This window comes from Panthera tigris, chromosome D3 (genome assembly GCF_018350195.1).
Source record: "Panthera tigris isolate Pti1 chromosome D3, P.tigris_Pti1_mat1.1, whole genome shotgun sequence".
Lineage (NCBI taxonomy): Eukaryota > Metazoa > Chordata > Mammalia > Carnivora > Felidae > Panthera > Panthera tigris.
In genome coordinates, this window is record NC_056671.1 from 20998150 (window position 1) to 21021188 (window position 23039).

The 23039-nt window shown below is 45.5% G+C and overlaps 2 pseudogenes and 1 gene segment (V, D, J or C); all 3 read right to left on the reverse strand.

Annotated features, from left to right (window-relative positions):
• Nucleotides 1–1808: 1808 nt before the first annotated feature.
• LOC122232727 lies at nt 1809–10770 on the reverse strand (annotated as a pseudogene).
• A 5501-nt stretch (nt 10771–16271) lies between these two features.
• Nucleotides 16272–16777, reverse strand: LOC122232728 (annotated as a pseudogene).
• A 151-nt stretch (nt 16778–16928) lies between these two features.
• Nucleotides 16929–22822, reverse strand: LOC122232729. The segment is given in 3 exon segments: nt 16929–17057; nt 22300–22631; nt 22743–22822. Coding segments are annotated over 3 exon segments (519 nt in total).
• Nucleotides 22823–23039: the final 217 nt, after the last annotated feature.

A 23039-nucleotide genomic window follows, 5' to 3' on the forward strand; every position in this document is an offset into this window, starting at 1 on the left:
AAGACCCAGACATGCCCATATATATGGTCTTGCCCACAAAATACTTAAAAACATCAATAGACTTTATGATTTATTGTCACAGAAGAATTCAGTGGAAATTCCAGAGTTCCCAAATACACCAACCCCCTCCACCACCTTATCTTTCCCATCATCCAACTCTAGCCTGAGTGTGGTCACTTGTTATACACCATGAAGCAACACTGACAAGTCATTGTCACCCAAAGTCTATATTTACAACAGCAAAGCTCACTCTTGACGTTGTTCACTCAATAGGTTCAAGAGCTATACGCTGATATATGTCCATTTTAGAACCACAAAGAACACTTCCACTCCCACAGAAAACCACTGTGCTCCAGCTGTGCATCCCTCCCGATGCTCAACCCCTTGCAACCACTGATGCTTTTATTGTCTAAATAGATTTGTCTTTTTGGAGAATGTTACATCCTTGGAGTCACACAGCGTGCAGCCATTACACATTGGCTGCTTTCATTTAGCAACATGCAACAAAATGTCCTCTGTGTCTTTTTATGTCTTGGTGCCTCATATCTTTGTAGCTCTGATCAATATTCTATCTTTGGGGTTTACTTACCTGTCAACTCCTGAAAGCATTTCGGTTGGCTGCTGCCAGGTGTGGGCAGTTATGCATAAAGCCGCTGTCAACATACTTGTGTAGGGTTTTTTTGTACACATTGTTGTTAAATCTTTTAGGTAAATGCAAAGATACATGATCCCTGGATTTTAAAGCATGACAATGATCCTGAGTTTTGTTTCTTTGTTTTTTGTTTTTTGGGTTAAAAATTTTTTTTTCTATTTACATCCAAGTTAGTTAGCAATAATCATGATTTCGGGAGTAGGATCCAGTGGTTCATCCCTATATAGAACAAGTCGTGTTCATCCCCACAAATGTCTTCTTAATGCCCCTTGTCCATTTAGCCTATTCCCCCTCCCACAACACCTCCAGCAACCCTCAGGTTGTTCTCTATTTTAAGAGCCTCTTATGTTTTGTACCCCTCCCTGTTTTTATATTATGTTTGCTTCCCTTCCCTTGTGTTCATCTGTTTTTTATCTTAAATTCCACATATGAGTGAAGTCATATTATATTGGTCTTTTTCTGACTAATTTCGCTTACCATACTACCCTCAAGTTCCAGCAAAGTTTGTTGCAAATGGCAAGAATTCAGAAAATGTTCAGTTTTAAAAGAAATTGCCAAAATCTTTTCCAAAGTAGCTGTACCATCCTGAATTCCCCTGACCAATGAAATAGAGTTCCGTTGCTCCACATCCTGGCCAGACGTTGGTGTCATCCTGGTTTTGATTTTGGCCATTCTAATGGGTATGTAATACTATGTCATTGCTGTGTTTTTGTGCAATTTCTTACTGACATATGACGTTGAACAGCTTTTCTCAAGCTTATTTATATCACGTGAATATCACCTTTGTTGAGATAATCTGCAGTTTTTGGATTGACATTGTTTCCTTACTATTGAGAAGTCTTATATTTTAAATTAAAAAAAAGAAAACCAAATAGTACTCTCCTTAAATCACCTTCCATTTGCAGTAGAAAGGAATACGTATAAAGAAGACTATGCCCCAAATTTCCTCCTTATTGCAATCCTTTGTTGGATGCAAATATATGTCATATGAATTTTGTGACTTCCCTGAAATAAGAAGACATGTATCCAAACGGAGTCTTTACTCCCCCTCACGGATGGTGAACATCCTTCTTGTACCTAAGGGCTCTCAAAACACCCTGAACAGAGCTTCAGGGTAGATGGAAGAGCCATTCTCCAGCCTACATGCTTGTAAGGATCAGACTCTCCCCGTCCCCATCACTTTCTGAGCAGCAGTAACTGCAATGGAGACGTTGTCCACAGAGATGATGGGGGTGACCCTCACAGGGTCATCAGCTACTCAAGACGAAAAATGAATAAAGGTGAAAAGGGAGAACTTTTGTTGTAACACAGCAGCAACGAGTTCATCCCCTGTTATGGTGAGTCTGGGACTGGGAAGGCCTTTTACATTCTGAGAAGGGGTCAGAGGGAAAAATCATGGAACCACCCATCAGTCAGCCAGTGCATGTAGGCTTCCTTTGGAAAAGTTAGTGATCTTGACTATTCCCATTCAACAGGTTTCCTTCTAGTTCTGTCGATTTCTTTCTTCATTCTGCAGAAGCTTTTTATTTTGATGTAGCCCCAATAGTTTATTTTTTCGTTGATTTCCCTTGCCTGAGGAGATACCCCTAGAATAATGTTGTTACAGCCAATGTCAGAGAGATAACTGCCTGTTCTCTCTAGAATTGTTATGGTTTCAGGCCTCACATTCAGGTCGTTAATCCACTTTGTGTTCGTTTTTGTGTATGGGGGAAGAAAGTGGTCTGGTTTCACTCTGTTACATGTAGCTGTCCAGATTTCCCAGCACCATTTGTTGACAAGACTGTCTTTTTCCCATTCCGTATACTTGCCTCCTTTGTCATACATTGATTGGTCATATAATCTTGGACTAATTTCTGGGATTTTTATTCTGTTTCATTTTTTTTGTCTGTTTTTGTGCCATTACCATGCGGTTTCGATTACTATAGTCTTCTAATATAAATGGAAATCTGGAATGGTGATACCTCCAGTTTTGGTTTTCTTTTTCAAGACTGTTTCACTCTTTGGGAACTTTTGTGGTTCCATACAAATTTTAGACTGTTTGTTCTAGTTCTGTGAAAAAGGCTTTTGGCATTTTGATAGGAATTGCCTTAAATCTGTAGATTGATTTGGGTAGTATAAATAATTTAACAATATTTGTTCTACCAATCCATGAGCAGGGATGTTTGTTCATTTCTTGTGTCATCCTCAATTTCTTTCATCAATCCTTTATAGTTTTCATAGTAAAAGTCTTTCACCCCTTCGGTTAAGTTTATTTTTGGGTATCTTATTATTCTCGGTTCAATCTTCAATGAGATTGATTTCTTAATTTCTCTTCCTGTGGCTTCATCATCAGTGTATAGAAATGCAACAGAGTTCTGTACATTGATTTTGTATCCTGTGACGTTACTGAATTTATTTGTCGTTTCTGACAGTTTTTTGGTAGAATCTTTAGAATTTTATATATGTAGGCAGGCCGATCAGAGAAGATGGCCACGTAGGAGGATGCTGGGCTCACCGCGTCCTGCTGATCACTTAGATTCCCCCCACATCTGCCTAAATAACCCAGAAAACCGCCAGAAGGCTAGCAGAATGGACTCTCTGGAGTCAAGCATAGACAAGAGGCCCATGGAAGAGGGTAGGAAGGGTGGAGAGGCAGTGTGCCCTATGCAAACTGGTGAGAGGGAGCTGGGGCGGTGGAGGGGCAGCCAGCCCACCCAGCAAGACAGGGCCCCAGAGTCTGGCTTGCAAATTGGAGGGGCCGGATTCCATGAGTTCTGACAGCCAGCAGGACTTGACATCTAGAATGTTAAAAGTCAACAGCCCTGCTCTCGGCCAGTGGGGAGGGCAGGAAGACACCAAGAGGGAGAGTTGTTGAGCCCCGGCAGACAGAGTTCAGCTCCCGGGGAACAAAGGCTCTGGCCACCGCCATCTCCCTCTCCCATCCCCAGCCGAACCCCTAATGGAACCAGTTCCTGTCACCAAACTTGCTTGGACCGTGCAAACACCCAATGTTGTGCTTCTGTGGATCCATCCCTTTGATGAGTCTGCCTGCTTCCCTCCTGGTGTTGCAGGGACCCTCCTGCAGGGGACCACCGACAGCAAACCGAGCTGAGCCTGTCCCTTCCGCCCTGGCGCACTTTTCGGATGCACCCAGGCTAATACGCCAGATCCCATCTAAGCAACACCACTAGCCTGGCAGTGTGCAAGTAGCCCAGTCAGGGGCCACACCACTCCACAGTGAGTCCTGTCCCTGAGAGAAGGGCAGATAAGGTACACATCAGTCTGACTGTGGCCCCAGGGGTGGGCTGGGGGCAGACATCAGGTCTGACTGTGGCCCTGCCCACCAAACAGGTTACTCCAGACAGCACAGAGGAAGAGCCCTGCAGTTCCACACCACTCCAGGGACTATCCAAAATGATGAAATGGAAGAATTCTCCTCAAAAGAAACTCCAGGTAGGAGCGGTAGCTAACAAATTGATCAAAAACTGTTTCAGCAATATAACGAAACATGAATTTAAAATAATAGTCATAAAATTAATCGCTGGACTTGAAAAAGGTATACAGGACAGCAGAGAATCTATTGCTACAGAGATCAGGGGACTAAGAACCAGTCATGAGGAGCTAAAAAGTGCTATAAATGAGGTGCAAAGTAATATGCAGGTGACCACAGCTCGGAATGAAGAGGCACAGAGGAGAATAGGTGAATTAAAGGATAAAATTATGGAAAAAGAAGAAGCTGAGAAAAAGAGAGATAAAAAAAAAATCCAGGAGTGTGAGGGGGAGAATTAGAGAACTAAGTGATGCAATGAAACACAACAATCTCCGTATAATAGGAATTCCAGAAGAGGAAGAGAGAGAGAAAGGGGCTGAAGGGGTACTTGAACAAAACATAGCTGAGAACTTCCCTGACCTGGGGAAGGAAAAAGGCACTGAAATCCAAGAGGCACAGAGAACTCCCTTCAGACGTAATTTGAATCGATCTTCTGCACGACGTATCATAGCGAAACTGGCAAAATACAAGGATAAAGACAAAATTCTGAAAGTAGCTCGGGATAAACACACTCTAATATATAAAGGGAGTCCAATAAGACTACTGATGGATCTATCTACTGAACCTTGGCAGGCCAGAAAGGAATGGCAGGAAATCTTCAATGTGATGAATAGAAAAATATACAGCTGAGAATCCTTTATCCAGCAAGTCTGTCATTCAGACAAGAAGGAGAGACAAAGGTCTTCCCAAACAAACAAAAGCTGAAGGAATTCATCACCACTAAACCAGCCCTACAAGAGATCCTAAGGGGGATTCTGTGAGCGAAAAGTTGCAAGGACCACAAAGTACCAGACACATCACTCCAAGCATGAAATCTACAGATATCACAATGACTCTAAACCCATATCTTTCTGTAATGACATTGAATGTAAATGGACTAAATGCTCCAACCAAAAGACATAGGGTATCAGAATGGATAGAAAAACAAAACCCATCTATCTGCTGTCTACAAGAAACTCATTTTAGACCTGAGGACACCTTCAGATTGAAAGTGAATGGATGGAGACTATCTGTCATGCCACTGGAAGTCAAAACAAAGCTGGAGTAGCCATGCTTATATCAGACAAACTAGACTTTAAATTAAAGGCTGTAACAAGAGATGAAGAAGGGCATTATATAACAATGACAGGGTCTCTCCATCAGGAAGAGCTAACAATTATAAATGGCCATGCACTGAAGACAGGAGCCCTCAAATATATAAAACAATTCATCACAAACATAAGCAAACTTATATTTTTAAACTTTATTTATTTTTGAGACAGAGAGAGACAGAGCATGTATGGGGGAGGGTCAGAGACAGAGCGAGACACAGAATCTGAAACAGGCTCCAAGCTCTGAGTGGTCAGCACAGAGCCCGACGCGGGGTTCGAACTCACGGACGGCGAGATGACCTGAGCTGAAGTCAGATGCTTAACTGAATGAGCCAACCAAGCGCCCCAAGCAAACTTTTTGATAAGAATGTGGCAGTTGCAGGGGACTTTATTACCCCCCTTACAACAATGGATAGATCATCTAGTCACAGGATCAATAAAGAAACAAGGGCACTGAATGACACACTAGATCAGATGGACTTAACAAATATATTTAGAACTCTGCATCCCAAAGCAACAGAATATACTTTCTACTCAAGTGCACATGGATCATTCTCCAAAATAGATCACATACTGGGTCACAAAATGGCCCTTCATAAGTATAAAAGAATTCAGATCATACCATGCATACTTTCAGACCATAAGGCTATGAAGCTTGAAATCCACCACAGGAAAAATTCTGGAAAACCTCCGAAAGCACGGAGGATAAAGATCACCCTACTAAAGAATCCCTAGGAATAAACCTAACCAAAGACGTACAAGATCTGTATGCTAAAAACTATAGAAAGCTTATGAAGAAAATTGAAGAAGATATAAAGAAATGGGAAAACATTCCATGCTCAGGGACTGGAAGAACAAATATTGTTAAAATGTCAATACTATCCAAAGCTATCCACACATTGAATGCAATCCCAATCACAATTGCACCAGCATTCTTCTCAAAGCTAAAGCAAGCAATCCTAAAATTTGTATGGAACCACAAAAGGCCCCGAATAGCCAAAGTAATTGTGAAGAAGAAGACCAAAGCGGGAGGCATCACAATCCCAGACTTTAGCCTCTACTAAAAAGCTGTAATCATGCAGACAGCATGGTATTGGCATAAAAACAGACACTTAGACCAATGGAATAGAATAGAAACCCCAGAATTAGACCCACAAAAGTATGGCTAACTGATCTTTGACAAAGCAGGAAAGAATATCCAGTGGAAAAAAGACAGTCTCTTTATAAATGCTGGGACAACTGCACAGCAACATGCAGACGGAGGAAACTAAACCACTTTCTTACACCATTCACAAAAACAAACTCAAAATGGATAAAGGACCTGAATGTGAGACAGGAAACCATCAAAACCCTAGAGGAGAAAGCAGGAAAAAACCTCTCTGACCTCAGCCGCAGCAACTTCTTACTTGACACATCCCCAAGGCAAGGGAATTAAAGGCAAAAGTGAACTATTGGGACCGCATCAAGATAAAAAACTTCTGCACAGCAAAGGAAACAATCAACAAAACTAAAAGGCAACCAATGGAATGGGAAAAGATATTTGCAAATGACATATCGAACAAAGGGCTAGTATCCAAAATCTATAAACAGCTCACCAAACTCCACACCCGAAAAACAAATAATCCAGTGAAGAAATGGGCAGAAAACATGAATAGACACTTCTCTAAAGAAGACATCCAGATGGCCAACAGGCACATGGAAAGATGCTCAATGTCGTTCCTCATCAGGGAAATACAAATCAAAACCACACTCAGATACCACCTCACGCCAGTCAGGGTGACTAAAATGAACCAATCAGGAGACTATAGATGCTGGCGAGGATGTGGAGAAACGGGAACCCTTTTGCACTGTTGGTGGGAATGCAAACTGGTGCAGCCACTATGGAAAAGAGTGTGGAGCTTCCTCAAAAAATTAAAAATAGATCGACCCTATGACGCTGCAATAACACTGCTAGGAATTTACCCAAGGGATACAGGAGTGCTGATGCTTAGGGGCACTTGTACCCTAATGTTTATAGCAACACGTTCAACAATAGCCAAATCATGGAAAGAGCCTAAATGTCCATCAACTGATGGATGGATAAAGAAATTGTGGTTTATATACACAGTGGAATATGATGTGGCATGAGAAAGAATAAATTACGGCCTTTTGTAGCCATGTGGATGAAACTGGAGAGAGTTATGCTAAGTGAAATAAGTCATGCAGAGAAAGACAGATACCATATGTTTTCATTCTTAGGTGGATCCTGAGAAACTTAACAGAAACCCATGGGGGAGGGGAAGAAAAAAAAAGAGGTTAGAGAGGGAGGGAGCCAAAACATAAGAGACTCTTAAAAATTGAGAACAAACTGAGGGTTGATGGGGGTGAGAGGGAGGAGAGGGTGGGTGATGGGTATTGAGGAGGGCACCTGTTGTGATTGGCACTGGATGGTGTATGGAAACCAACTTGACCATAAATTTCATATTTAAAAAAATACATAAAATAATATTTGACATGTAAAAAAAAAGTCATTTGAGGCTGAAATCTTTAAGGGCAGAATGACTTTTCCTGGGGCTTCTGCCTGGCTCAGTAGGTTAAGTGTCCGACTTTCCCTCAGGTCACACTCACTGTTCATGACTTTGAGCCCCGCTTCAGGTTCTGTGCTGACAGCTCAGAGCCTGGAACCGGTTTCAGATTCTGTGTCTCCCTCTGTCTGCCCCTCCCTTGTTCATGCTCTCCCTCTCTCTCTGTCTCTCTCTCAAAAAATAAATAAACATTAACAAATTCTTTGAAAAATGAATGACTTCTCTTACATCCTAGAGTGATTCCTAGGAAGTAAACTCTTCTTTAATGACCCTGTGTTTTTCCTGCAATGCACCCCACATTACTGTGGCAACAGACAGGAGATGACGGTATAGGTTCATGAACTAATTAGTGGAAGGGGAGGAAGGAAAAAGGGAAGAGTGGAATTTGGGAAAAGAAATGACCCTAGACCTGGAGATATAACATGACATTAATGAATAGAGAAAGAACATCAAGGATGGACACTGGCAAAGAGTGTTCCAAGTGTGGGAAAAACAGGAGAGTTCATTTCTGACACTTTTTTTTAAACTTTTTTAAATGTTTATTTATTTTTGAGAGAGAGAGAGAGCAAGGGAGGGGCAGAGAGAGGGAGACAGAATCCCAGGCAGGCTCCATGCTGTCAGCACAGAGCTTGACGTGGGGCTTGAACCCATGAACCATGAGATCATGACCTGAGCCAAAACCAAGAGTTGGACGCCTAAATAACTGAGCCACCCAGGCGCCCCTTCTGACTCTTAATAGTAAGCTTTGTGTCTTTCAGAGGAAGAGTCACAGTGACATTGGAATCAGGCAGACGGTGATCTGACTCCCTGTGACCAGGACCCTGGGAAGTGGGGACATTCAGCAATGACACAGAGGTGACTGAGGGAGCCTGAGAGCAGGAGTAGCCCCATATGGAGTGTGTGGAATAAAAGGAGTGGTTCCTGTCCTGGCCCCTGAGTCTGTTCCTCACCCGACAGAGTGAGAGCAAAAGAAAAGGTCTCTGGTGCGTGGTGGTCTAGAAATGGTCACCATTAAAGTTTCTGGAAAACTTTGTACCTTCTAGCAACCTCTGGGAATAAGAGGCCATCAGAGTAGGAATATGTTTTCTGCTTTCTACTTCTCATGGGACTGTTTGCATTTCAGGTCAGAACCTCGTGCCTCTGAGGGTGTGTTGGGCTGCAGTTGATCTGATGCAGGGGCATCTGAATGGTCTGGGGGCTGAGCTGTAGTTTTATGAGACATAAAGACCCTGGCCTGTGTCCCCTGTGCAGATGGTCCATAGTCCGTGCTCTGAACTGAACAACACGGAGGATGGAGGGAAGATGATACAGGCGGCTGGGACTTCTTTGGCAAAGCTTCCATCATTTTCTTCTACCTGGACCCCAACTCTCCCAACTACATGGTTAGTCAGTGAGTCCAGGTCCCACCAGACAGTCACTGTGTTACCCAAAGCAATAGGTGTCCCTTCCCTGGTTGCCATGATGGTGTCAGGGCAGAGGGTGGGGTGGCTTGATCCAGTCATCCTCAAATCTGGGGTTTCTTACCAGTGGGTCCATAAAGGCCAGTCTCTGTCATCCAGACGTTATGTTGTGAGGACATTACCTGGGACTGCAGACACATTTTCCCCATGTGGGAAATCAGTGTGAGACAGAATACATTTGGTTTATGTGTCCTCTTTCTTGCCCAAGACGGTGTCATCTCTCTGAGCATGGGGACCCTCCCTGTCATTTCTGTACTGTGATCTGAGCCCCGAGCCCACATAGGTCATGTAGTGAGGGTTCTCTCAATGCCACGCATGTAGAGCATGTGGATAGTTGACTATCCTGAGTCAGATACAGCTATGCTCTGTGTCGCTGGTTCTGTCCTGGTGCTTTGATATGGACTGAACTGTGTCCCCGTAGATTCCTATATGGAAACCCACACTGTGACTTCATAGACTTTATAGAAGAGGTAGACACAGCATGGGTGAGCACACGTGGAAATGCCACGTGAGGACCCAGGACAAATGTAACCATTTGCAAGCCAAGGAGAGAGACCTCAGGGGACATCAAACCTGCCACCACCTTGAACTTGGACATTTAGCCTCCAAAAGTGTGAGAAAATAAGTATCTTTTGATTTGCTCACCCACTGGGTGGTATTATGTTATGGCAGCCCCAGCAGGCAGGCACAATCCTCAAGGACTCTGTCCCCAGGGCAACCGGCCACAGCATCCAGGAATTTCTGCTCAGTTCACGTCAAACAGAAAATGTGCTCCTACAAGGACAGGGTTTGGTGTCTCAATTGAGAGGACAAGGACACATACTCCAGAGAAAGTTCACTGGTTTGGGTTTCAGACTTCCGTTTTAGGGAAGCAGCTGCGTTGGCAGATGGTGGGGGCTGCACATGGAAAGTGCATCACTGTGGGGACAGCAGGTTTTTGTCTCACTTCCCCACGGGCCTGAAGCACTGTGTCAGTACGTTGAATAATGTCAGCAGACAGGCAGTAATAATCAGCCTCGTCCTCAGCCTGGAGCCCAGTGATGGTCAGGGTGCCTGTGCTGCCAGACTTGGAGCCAGAGAACCGATCAGAGACCCTGAGGGTCGATTGCTATTACGATAGATGAGGAGTTTGGGAGCAGTTCCTGAGAGTTGTTGGTACCAGTTTACATAATTGCCACCGATGTTGGAGCTGCTTCCAGTGCAGGAGATGGTGACCCTCTGGCCCAAGGAGCCTGACACCGAGGGTGGCTGAGTCAGTACAGACTGGGCCCAGGACCCTGGAAAATGAAGAGATACAGACAGGGTAAAGCCGGGGTCTGGACACAAGAGGGTGGAAGCAGGGCCCACGTGTCCTCCCAGAGCCCCTTCCCCTGTCCCCACATCCAATCACCTGTGTAGTGAGCAAGGAGGGTGAGAAGGACCGGAGACCAAGCCATGGTGGAGACCATCACCGATCCTGTCTTCTGTGCCCCACAGCTGAGCAGACCTCCCCTAATCTGTCCCTTTTCATCCACTGAGAGAGGGCGGGCCTGTCCATGCAAATGATACCCCAGCTCTCTGACCCCTCACTGAACCCGAGTTAGGTGCCTCCGCCCGTGGATGTCAGGGGGTGGGCAGAGGAATGGCTGCGTGGGGCCAGGCTGTGCAGAAGTCACAGTTGAGTCTCGAGCAGAAGGCACAGGCAGTGCAGGTGGCAGGTCTCAGGTCTCATCACCCCTGAACCCTCAGAAATGGGCCCTGTGAGCCCCCTTGTGTCCAGACTCAGAAACATCATTGTGGAAAATGGTAACCAGAGCCCATAAAAGGAGCTCCTGTCCCCCGTTGCTTTGTCCACTGCCCCTTTCCTAGGGCCAGGCCAGGTATCCTCCTGGGTAGCCTCCCATATCCTCAAACCAGACTTTCTGCTCTTGTCAGACTCCTCCAGAAAAGCCAGGCCATGTTTCCCTGTATGTTTCATGGGTCAGGACTGAGGTGGTATTTCTACAAAAATGCCACTTAGATCAGAGTCATGTCCGGAGCTGTGACGAGTACCAAAGGACACGTGGCCCCTTCTGTGTAGGATTCTGTGTTCTTTCCTATTATGTGCTTCCTCCCTGGTTTCCAGATCTCTCCTGCTCTGAGGTTCCCACAGGCTGAACAGAAGCTCTCCTTCTGTCCTCAGTGCTGTGGGAAGGAACAACTGTGTGTATTCCTAGGGGCACTGTCCACTAAAAATCTTTGCCATCTGTCACTATGTCTGCTTATTTGAGACAACAGTTCTCCACACACTGTGGTTAGTGATTCCCTCCCAGGATCTGTCCCCCCAGCACACAGACACAAGTCTGCAGGGGTCCTGTGTGTGGCACTGAACCCAGAGCCCAAGGACAAACCTGCAGGAAGTTCCAAGAGGGAAGGAGTCACCGCAGCAGTTGCTCTGACAGGGTTCCAGTGACACTGTTTATGTGTTAGTCACCACTTAGCCAATTGTGCACTTTAGAAATGGACAGAAAACATGAACAGACACTTGTCTAACGAAGACATCCAGATGGCCAACAGGCACATGGACGATGGTTAAAATCACTCCTCACCAGGGAAATACAAAGCAAAACCCCACTGAGATACCACCTCACACCAGTCAGAGTGGCTGAAATGAACCAATCAGGAGACTATAGATGCTGGAGAGGATGTGGAGAAACAGGAATCCTCCTGCACTGAGGGTTGCAAACTGGTGCAGCCGGTCTGGAAAACAGTGGGGAGGTTCCTCAAAAAATTAAAAATAGATCTACCCTATGACCCAGCAATAGCACTGCTAAGAATTTACCCAAGGGATACAGGAGTGCTGATGCATAGGGGCATTTGTACCCCAATGTTTATAGCAGCACTTTCAACAATAGCCAAATATGGAAAGAGCCTAAATGTCCACCAACTGCTGAATGGATAAAGAAGATGTGGTTTATATATACAATGGAGTACTACTTGTCAACGAGAAAGAATGAAATCTGGCCATTTGCAGCAATGTGGATGGAACTGGAGGGTATTATGTAAAGGGAAATACTTTAGTGTATGTATGAAATACTTTAGTGTATGTATGAAATACATAAAGCGTAAAGTCAGTCAGAGAAAGACAGATATCATCTGTTTTCACTCTTATGTGGATCCTGAGAATTGTAACAGAAGACCATGGGGGAGGGGAAGGAAAAAAAGAAGTTCGAGAGGGAGAGAGCCAAATCATAAGAGACTCTTCAAAACTGAGAATAAACTGAGGGTTGATGGGAGGCTGGGAGGAAGGAGAGGATAGGTGATGGGTATTGAGGAGGGCACCTGTTGGAATGAGTACTGGGTGTTGATGGAAACCAATCTGAAAATAATTTTCATATTAAAAATAATAATAATAATAATAATAATAATAATAAAATAAATGGGCATGTGCTTCTGTATACAAAATTTCTCTCAGTAACATAGATTGAAACATTCTTGAAATTGGTTGAAATGTTCTTATGAAAATGCAGATAGAATCACTAGATTGTATTTATCTATTACAAATCACAGATCTGTATTTATTGCAGAGAAAAATAAATAGAAATTGTGGGAACAATGGAGAAAGGAATCCCTTTGTTGGAAGTTGAAGGAGTCGATAAAGTGTTTCGAAAATCATGTTTTCTTTGTCATTAGTATAGCATGGTGGAAATTTTCTGCAAGTAGGAGAGCCCGACATGATGCTCAGTGAAATCCCATGAGGGGCCTATTTCTATGAATTCCAGAACCATCTCTATAATGCAATTACCAAACACTGAGAGAGCTTCCAGGAAAGAGCGATTTGGGGTCAGACTTGTCTCTGGTGTGAACACAGCTCTACCTCTGTTCTTTGTGTCCAGCATATTCAGGATAGAAAAAAGCTCATTCACACATCCATGAGTAGAGGAATGAACTTCTATCATCTGAGGCCAACGGGGCTGAAAACTTTCTGTCAGAGGTTCCATATGTGAGTGGTGGAGAGATGGCAATAAGGGGAACTGTGTCCCTGAGGTCACTGTCACTGTGGCCCTTGATTGGGACAGAAGAATTTTCAGCAGATGTCCAGAATGGTGCAGGTGTCATTGGGAAGACTGAAGCAGTGACAGCCCCGTTCTGAGAGCATGCACAGATTTTGTCGCGTGTCCTCATGTACCTTGAGCTCCCTGGGAGCACCAGTGAAGCTGCTGTCCCAGAATCAATGAACTGATCAGCCTTGGGGGTTGGCTGGATCCCAGAGATTGTTGGGGACTGAGCTGCCCATGGGGACAAAGAGTCTCCTTTGGATTCCCAAGCATCTGCCTTGTCCCAGGAGAGCAGGTGTTCAGAGCGTGTGCTGGTTGCACTTGTGACAGGACCCCAGTCACACTGGATGTTGCTGGTGTTTCCTGATGATGGGGATTCTGCCTCCTGGGATTCTGATCCTGGGAGTACTGGTTGAGTACATGTTGACCATGATTTCTGGAGACAAAGGGAAGCTAGGAAACTGAAGACTCTAGGACACTATACACTCAAAGGAGAGTTGTGTGTGTGTGTGTGTGCGTATGTTTGTGTCTATCTGCGTGTGTGTCTGTGTTTGTGTAAGACAGAGAAAGAGAGGGAGAGAGACAGAGAAACAGAGAGAGAAAGAGAGAATATGCTCCATGTATCCTCAGGAAGTCTTTCCTTCAGAGGCCAACTATGTAGACAAGTGTACCCCTGTCCCTCTAAGGTCCTCTCTCCGCTCCCTGAGTGTGGTTCTCCACGCAAATCCATCACTGGGGCTGGCTCTTTAAAGAGCCTCCTGTGTTCTGGAGCTAAAGAAGGCTAGTGTCTTGAAGGTCACTTCCCTTGCACAAGGATGGAATGTACACAAGGGTGAGGAATTTGGTGCAGATTAGTTCTGATAGGAATTCCATTGAATCATGAATTTGGACCTTGGGGATGGGTCTTCAGTCCATTTTCACCCCAACAGATACATATCCCACATGTGTGGGTTCAGGTCTCAGGAAGCACAAGACAGGGGTGACAACACAGTCCCTTCCTCTTGCCCTTCACAGCACAGCCACCCTCCACTGTGCCCCCAAGGTCCCTGGATGCCTCCTTGGCAGTGACCATGAAAGAGTGCCTTTTTTATTTAGGAAAAAGGCTATTGCATGAGACTTCAATGATTGGAACAAATGTGTGGCTGCGTTAGTCTCCTGATGGCGTCGGAAACAAATATTCTCAAAAACAGGAAAATTTGTCATGTCTTGAACTATGTAGCCTATCCTTCCTTTGTTGGCTAGATCAACAGTTACCTTTTGTGGAACCTCAGTAAGTTTGAAGGGGGAAAAGTCATTGTACTAATGGCTTTTGTGGGCAAATACTCAAAGGCTGAATGAACCTTCATTTGTCACAAACACAATAATGTTGTTGTCATATTACAGAGATTTACTGAGACCGGTGAGCATGGAAACTATAAGCAGAGATGAGAGCAAGAATCAGATGATGAGGGAATTTCCTGCCAGTCCAATATCTGTCACTTCTCCTCCTTAGAGATGAACCCTAGAGAGTGGAAATTACTGTAAGATTTTACTTCTCTCTGAAATCCTAACATAGAGATGGGGTTCAGACCTGAAGAGCCATGGGGAGAGACTAAAGGCCTGAGGGAGGCAGGAGCAGAAGGGAGAAGAGGAGCCTGTGTTGGGAGGGGGAGGGGGTGAGGTGAGTCTGAAGAAGTTGTGACTCACTTTTTGTCAGATGGGTGAAAGAGAAAATTGTGTCTATGACCAAAGTGCTTATTAACATATCGAGTATGGATGTGTCGTCAGTAACACAAGAGTCACAGTTTACAGCCTGAGATTTGTGGATGAACATGACTGTCTAGTTCACCTTGTCCAGTTGAGACAATACTACTGTGTGATCTTAGAAACTATATAGGAGTCCCTGCACCCTGGATCCTGACACAGAGTTTCTGAAATTCTTGTCATTTCCTAAGTGACAAGAGCACTAGAAGCATCTTAGTTCTAATGACGTGACTCTGGGTGGGCTCCTGGATGGCTCCTGGGTGGGGCTGGTCACCAGAAAGACCAAGCCTTGATCAGAGCCTGCGAATATTCACCCCCTCATACTTGAGACAGGGAGGGAAGACTGACAGTGCAGTTAATGTCCAATCACGTCTACCCGAATCCTCAATAAAAATGCCAAAGTACAGGGTTTGAAGAGCTTCCGGTTTGGCGAACACATCCACTCTCAGAACGGATGCACCTCAACTGCACGGGGACCGAAGATCTGGTGCTCGAGACGCTCCCAGACTTGACACTAGGTGTCTCTTCATTACTTGTTCACCTGTCCCCTTCATATCTTTAATGAGCTGACAAAAGGAGTCAGTGTCTCCCTGAGTTCTGTGAGTTGATCTGGCACCTTAATGGACCTGAGGAGGGAGTCGTGGGAACCTTTGACGTGTAGCCATGTTGGACAGAGGGTGCCGGCAATCTACTAGTTGTTGGTGGCATCAAAATGGGGAGCAGCCTCCTGGTGCTGAGCCCTTCACCTGTGGATCTGACACTATCTCTGAGCAGATAAACTAAGCCTTAAATTCAGGTAAATTGTAGGACACTCACCGTGTGTCCCACAGTATTTCTAGATATGGGAAAACAGATACAAAACGTATAATTGGTGAACATGAGTGTGTGAAGTGAATATTTTGTGAGTAGTAAAGGAGATATAACTAGAGGGAGAGACAGAGATTTTGGTCGTAAAATAGTTGTTCTTGTTACTTTTCTCCAGACCCCGGGGCATGTGCAGTTGGGCTCCATTCCCTGATTCGCCTGGGCTCTTGGGACACGTGTGCTGTCTCAGGCAAGAGGATCATCTGTGTGTCCGTCCTTCCTCCTCAAGGACAGCTGTCACCATAGAGGACTCTCCCCTACAGGAGCCTCCACAGAAGCTTCCCAATAACAGAGGCTCAGACACAAGGTCTGTGGACCCAGGGGTTTTTGTCTCACTTTCTCCGTATCTGAGTCACTGTGAGTAGCCAAAGCTGCTCCCACTGCCATGACCTGTAGCACAGGAAGAGTCAGCCTCATCCTCAGGCTGTGGCCCAGAGAGGAGCAGAAGCCCTGCATTGGCCAAGGCATCTTTGGACCCAGAGAAGTGGCTGGGGATCCCAGGGCCCTGGTGCTTAGTTGAGTCTGAGTAGTAGTACAGGAGATAGAGGAGGGCTCAGTGGCTTCTGCTGGAACCAATGTATGTAATAACTGCCAACACTGAAGCCACTGCTCAAGGTGCAGATGTCTGGCAATTGTTCCCAGAGATGCAGACAGGGAGAGCGGCTGGGTCAGCACAGGCTGGGAGATACCTGTGGATCTCCCAGGGAGATACCCTTTGGGGATGCAGCTGGAAATGGTAACCAAAATTCAGGATTCTGAGCAGAGGTGGAGTGATTTGGGGACCACCCTGTGAGCATAAGGCCTGTCCCTACCTGGGCAGTGAGGGAGGACCAGGAGGAAGAGCAGAGTCCAGGCCATGGTGACACAACCCCTGCTCCCCACACTGGGCTGGGCCGCCCCAGGCCTCCTTTTCTCCTCCACCCTCTGGCACAGGAGGGGCTGTGCATGCAAATGAGGTCCATCCAGTGCCTGCCCAGCCCCTCCCTGAGCCCTGGTGCTGGAGCTCAGCTCACACCACACACTGGGGAGGATGGGGGTGGAACTCCTGCCCGGGGAAGCCCTGGGAGGTAGCACCTGCTGCGACACCACAAAGCCTCAAGGTCTGGTCTCCTTTGAGTGACTGGTCCTCGCTGACCAGCTGTGTAGGGACCACAGGGCTGTCCCACAGCGCATCCTGTTAATCTCACATCGAAAAATGAAAAATGAATAAAAAGAACTTGTAAGTGGTACATCTTAAAGAATACATTAAATACATAGTTTCTTAGAAGTTACAAAATTGGCTGTCCTAGAAATACATTGACTGAATAGACCAGTTCCAATAAAAACATGGAAAAGGGTATTATAGAAGCACTCCACAGAAATACATTAGGTACAGACGTTTTCACAAGGGACATCTAACAAAACTTCAGAATTTAGACGATTCCACTTATTTACTTCATATGTTTTCATAATTTAACACGGTATTGAATATCTCTTACTTCTTTTAAAAATGTTATAAAACTCATAAATACACCTTCAAAATAGCTTTTACAAAAAGGAAAATAGTAGAATAGTATCATGAAATATTGATAGACTTGTTGGGTACAAAATATTAACAAAGAGACCTCAATACCATATTAATAAATTGAAATACTATCATTAAGTGTGATTTTTTCCAATTATACAAATTGGGTTACATAATAAGAAAGAGTTTTATATTACACACCATATTATTACCTCATGAGATATGACCATATTGCCCCAATTGGTCCTAAAAGGGCCTTTCACCACATTTAACACCATATCCTAATAACACCCACATAAAAATACAATCAGATACATCTATAATATGGTAAAACACACACTCTCGCACACACGGATGATGTAGTCCTAAGGCCCACATCTTACTTCCTGCCGTAGTGAGGAGACGATTTCCACAAAGATCAAGAATAGGTAAAGGAGACCTTAACTTCTATTATTTTTAAATTATTCCTCAATAGTTAGGAAATGTAATTAAAAAGTCAAAATCAATGATTAATACTTAGCATTGATGGCAAAAGACAAGTGGTCATTCTTGAATATCCAGATGGACGTCATGGCCTTAGGTAGGCCTGTGTTGCTTTGGCCGTGATGGCAGAGATCTCCTCAGTGAGGACTAGTCGCTGACTGCGACTAGTACTGGTGACACTAAGTAACAGAGACAAGATGGGTGGAACAAGGGCAGCAGAGAGAGGTCTTGTCCCACTTGACTGGGTGAAGAGCTCTGTGCAAGGTGTGGGCAGTGACCCTGGATCTGAAGTGATTATTTCCTCTCACTCTGGCTGCATTCTACATGAAGTCAGTCATCACATTTATGGGGCTTCTGCCCCAGACCCACAATAGTACATATTGCAGAGGTTTTCAGTGCAGAAACTGGGGCCCTTGGCTCAAGTGACCCGTTCACCAACAGATGGATTCTGAGTCTGATGTCACTGCACCTGCTCCTTGATGAGCTGAGGAAAGGGCAGGTCCTGTGTGATCTCAGGGACTCCTTTTGTAAAATCTGGCAAAGGCTTCCTGTTTAAAGGTTTGAAGGAGAGACTCCAGGACATGGTGGAGACCCCACAGAGCTCTGTCTTCTGAGGTTCCATGCAGGGATTCTGCCCACAAGCTCTCTTATCTTCTGGGCAGACTCTCCTGAGAGCCCACTTCCTCCTTGGAAATACATTCTAGCTGGTCATTGTCTATCAGCCTCAAACGTACAAGATGCCATAGAGAAAAAGGACATGATCCACATTTGACTCTATGTGGTAAAGCATCCAGATCCAGGAGGTCACAGAGCAATAGGAGCTCACAGGTGGAAGCTGGTCACACATCAGTGAGGATACAGTTTGCCTCCTGCCCCTCCCACCAGCTGAGTGGTGTCCCAGTTGTCTGGCTCAGCCCCTCCACTCTGCAGGCCCCTGCCACACTGCTCCCCTGTTGCCCTCAGCACCATGTCCTCCGGCTGCTGTGGTCCCCTCTACACTCCAAGCAGAATGTTCATTTAGGCAGCAGTCTTACTGACGTCATGACCCAAGAGAGTGGAGTAAGAAAGGGGCTTTCTAGGTCTCTTAATGGAATGATGACACTCTCGCATTTGGAAATGTATCTCAGTGGAAAACTCTGATTTATTTCAAGATGTCCATCTCTGCCCAAAATATCCCTGGAACGCACAGTGTGTCTTGTGTTTGCAGGCACTGCATGTGGTAAATGTAAAGACGGTGAAGGGGTGTCATTGGGGCACATATGGAGACAGTGCCCAAGTTCATGTGGGGTGTGCATGGAAATTTGGGACAAAGAACTTCCAACAGAACTGTGGTACATACGGTGGGGACTATATGGTGAGTCAAGTGGTGTCCCTGCAGAGAGCTGGGGGACCCGTAGGTCAGAGGTCAGGGCATGTGCCAAGGCCAGAAAAAGAGAGGAGGCTGGTTGCAGGTGACTCTAGTGAATATCCACTCAGAGCCAAACTGATGGACCAATGTGCACATGAATCCAACATCTCCAAATGGAATTGGAAGGGAAACTCGGAAAATAAACATACCTACACGAAACCCTGAAATGGTTTTTACTCATTGTGAAAGCACATATATTGATATGCCACAATTATAGTCACAACAATGCAACCCATGTTTACTTGCTAATTCTACAGGACCAGCCTGTAGACACTTCCATGGGGGTGGAATTTCTGCACTCAAGTGAACCCTTGCTGTCTGTCTATCCAGCTTCCCTGCCCAGGGCTTTCACAAGTGGGAGCACACAGAGGAGGAGTTAATGAACTAACCCAGAGATACAGGTGGTCTGGGTGCTGATGATCCCCAGGCCCTGGCAGGTCAACATCGTCTAGTGAGCACATTGATGCCTGAAACCCTGGAGGCCCTGAATGGTGTCCCTGATAGCAGGGGACAAACAGGATTGTCCCAGCCTTTCCCACATGCCCTCAAACACCAAACCATCCCCCCAAAAAACAAATATTCCAGTGAAGAAATGGGCAAAAGACATGAATAGACACTTTTCCAAAGAAGACATCCAGATGGTTAAAGACACATGAAAAAAGGTTCTACATCACCCGTCATCAAAGAAATACAAACTAAAACCACAATGAGACATCATCTCACACCAGCCAGAATGGCTAAGATTAACAACTCAGGCAAAAACAGATATTGGCAAGGATGCAGAGGAAAAGGATCTCAGTTGCACTGCTGGTGGGAATGCAAACTGGCACAGTAACTCTCAAAAACCGTATGGCGGTTCCTCAAAAAACTAAAAATGGAACTACCCATGGATGATAGGCATTGAGGAGGGCACTTGTTGGGATGAGCACTGGGTATTGTATGTACAGAAAAGAAAAAGTACTACCCTACAACCCAGAAATTGCACTACTAGGTATTTGTCCAAGGGATACAAGTGTGCTGTTTCAAAGGGGCACAGGCACCCCAATGTTTCTAGCAGCACTATCAACAATAGCCAAAGTATGGAAAGAGTCCAAATGTTCATTGACAGATGAATGGATGAAGAAGATGTGATATATATATATATATATATATATATATATATATACACACATACACAATGGAGTATTCCTTGGCAATCAAAAGAATGAAGTCTTGCCTTTTGCAACCATGTGGATGAAACTAGAGTGTAGTATGCTAAGTGAAATTAGCCAGGGAGAGAAAGAGAAATATTATATGACTTCACTCATATGAGCAATTTAAGATACAAAATAGATGAACATAAGGGAAGGGTAGCAAAATTAATATAAAACAAAGAGGGAGACAAACCATAAGAGACTCTTACATATAGAGAACAAACTGAGGGTTGCTGGCGGGGTTGTGGGGGGGTGTGGGCTAAATGGGTAAGAGGCATTAAGGAAGACACTTGTTGGAATGAGCACTGGGTGTTATACATAGGGGATGAATCACTGGAATCTACTCCTGAAATTATTATTGGATTATACGGTAACTAATTTAGATGCAAATAGACAAATAAATAAGTAAATAATAATACACTAGCAAAATACACAAAATACGGTAACAGCCTTCAGAGATCATAGTTTCAGTTGTCTACAACCCCCTCCGCATTCACAGACAGAAAATGTATACTGAGATAACACACAGTCTCCCACACACATAGAACTCAGTCCCACACCCAGAAAATTAGATAATGAGATGAGGGTGGGGAGGATATTTCAACAAGATGAAAAGGCTAAAGTGACCTAAACACCATTAATATTCACCATCTTTCTGTAAGTGTTAGGCAATGCAAGTGAATAAGAAAAACCACTGCTTGGATCTCAGCATTGATGGGAATGGACAGGGATTCATTTCAAAAGGCAAAAAAAAAATTGTGATTTAGTCATATATACTCTGGAGCTGGTGCTGCAGTGAGAGAAGACATCATCCCAAAGAGCCAAAAGAACAGTTATTTCTACTGAAGACTAATAAGAGGATTACATAGGTCTGGAAACTTCTAGAAATAGGTAAATGGCAAAGGATGGAGACCCTGGCTTCCTCAGAAGTCAGGTGGGAGCTGAGAACACTGGACCTACGACCCCCCGTCCATGAACTTAGAGAGCTTGTGTCACAACCTGATGGGCGAGATGAGCTTTCTGTGTGCTTTGAGAACTTTTGTCTAGGAAGGGGCTGCTGCCAGTGTCTTTGGGGACAGAAGGGAAGGAGGAGCCCTCACTCCCAGGTGGTGCTGCTGCCTGCAGCGAGGCCCATGGTGGCAGCAGCAGGAGCATCAGAAGCAGAAGTCACAGACTGAACCTGAGCAGCTGCTGGGGTCTCGCCCTCCCAGCAGATGAGAAAGGGGTTCTGCTTTCAGTTTTCATGGGGCTGGGACTCTGTGTGAGCCCACGATGCTGTCCCAGGAGGGGCAGGGACCAGAAGCCTCCTCCTCAGCCCTCAGCCCTTAGCCCAGGGAAGATCTGGGAGCCAGAGTTGCTAAACATGGAGCCAAAGAGGGAATCTGGATCCACAATGGATCCAACTATCATAATAGATGAGGATTTAGGGGCAATTAGTGGGAGCTTTTGTTACCAGGACACATAGCGGACACTCCCGATGTGTCCTGACTCAGACAGAGCTGGATTTGTCCCTGTTTCTGCTGTGACCTGTCATGGACCCTGTCCTCAGGGAAGCCAGCCTTTGGCATCCAGGAATGTGCTCAGTTTGAGAAAATCACACAGTATATTGATCCGAAAGACAGGCTTCAAGGAGGAATTGCAAAGAATGTGGAAAGACTTTGTAGACATATTGCTTGTGAAGGGTCTCAGACCCCAGCTTGCACAAAAAAACAAAGAAGCACTTGACTTGGCCAAAAAGTCAGAGCTACACAGGAAGTCCCATTGCTGTGGGGACAGCAGGTTTTTGTCTCACTTCCCCACAGGCCTGGAGCACTGTGTCAGCACCTTGAGTAACGTCAACAGACAGGCAGTAATAATCAGCCTCGTCCTCAGCCTCGAGCCCAGTGATGGTCAAGGAGCCTGTGTTGCCAGACGTGGAGCCAGAAAATCTGTCAGGGACCCCTGAGAGTCGATCGCTACTACCATACATGAGGAGTTTAGGGGCCTTTCCTGGAAGCTGTTGGTACCAGTTCACACCAGCAATACCGATGTTGCTCCTGCTTCCAGTACAAGAGATGGTGACCTTCTGGCCCAGGCCCCCAGACACTGAGGGCGGCTGAGTCAGCACAGACTGGGCCCAGGAACCTGGAAGGGGAGAGACATAGAGAGGGGGATGCTGGGATCTAGACACCAGAGGAGAATCCAAGGCCCACGTGTCCTCCCTGGACCACTTCCTCTGTTCCCTCATCTAGTCACCTGTGCAGTGGATGAGAAGGGTGAGGAGAAGAGGGAACCAGGCCATGGTGGAGGTCATCACCGACCCTGCCTTCTGTGGATTCACAGCTGAGCAGATCTCCTCTAATCCCTTCCTTCCCCTTTTCATCCTCTGAGAGAAGGAGGGCCCATCCATGCAAATCAGACCAGCAGCTCTCTGACACTTCACTGACCCTGGGTCAAGTCCCTCTGCCTGAGGATGTCAGGTGGGTTGGACGGGGAGGTGGTCTCTGGGGCCATGCCAGGAGAGGGGAGGTCACAGTTTGGAGTCCTGAGCAG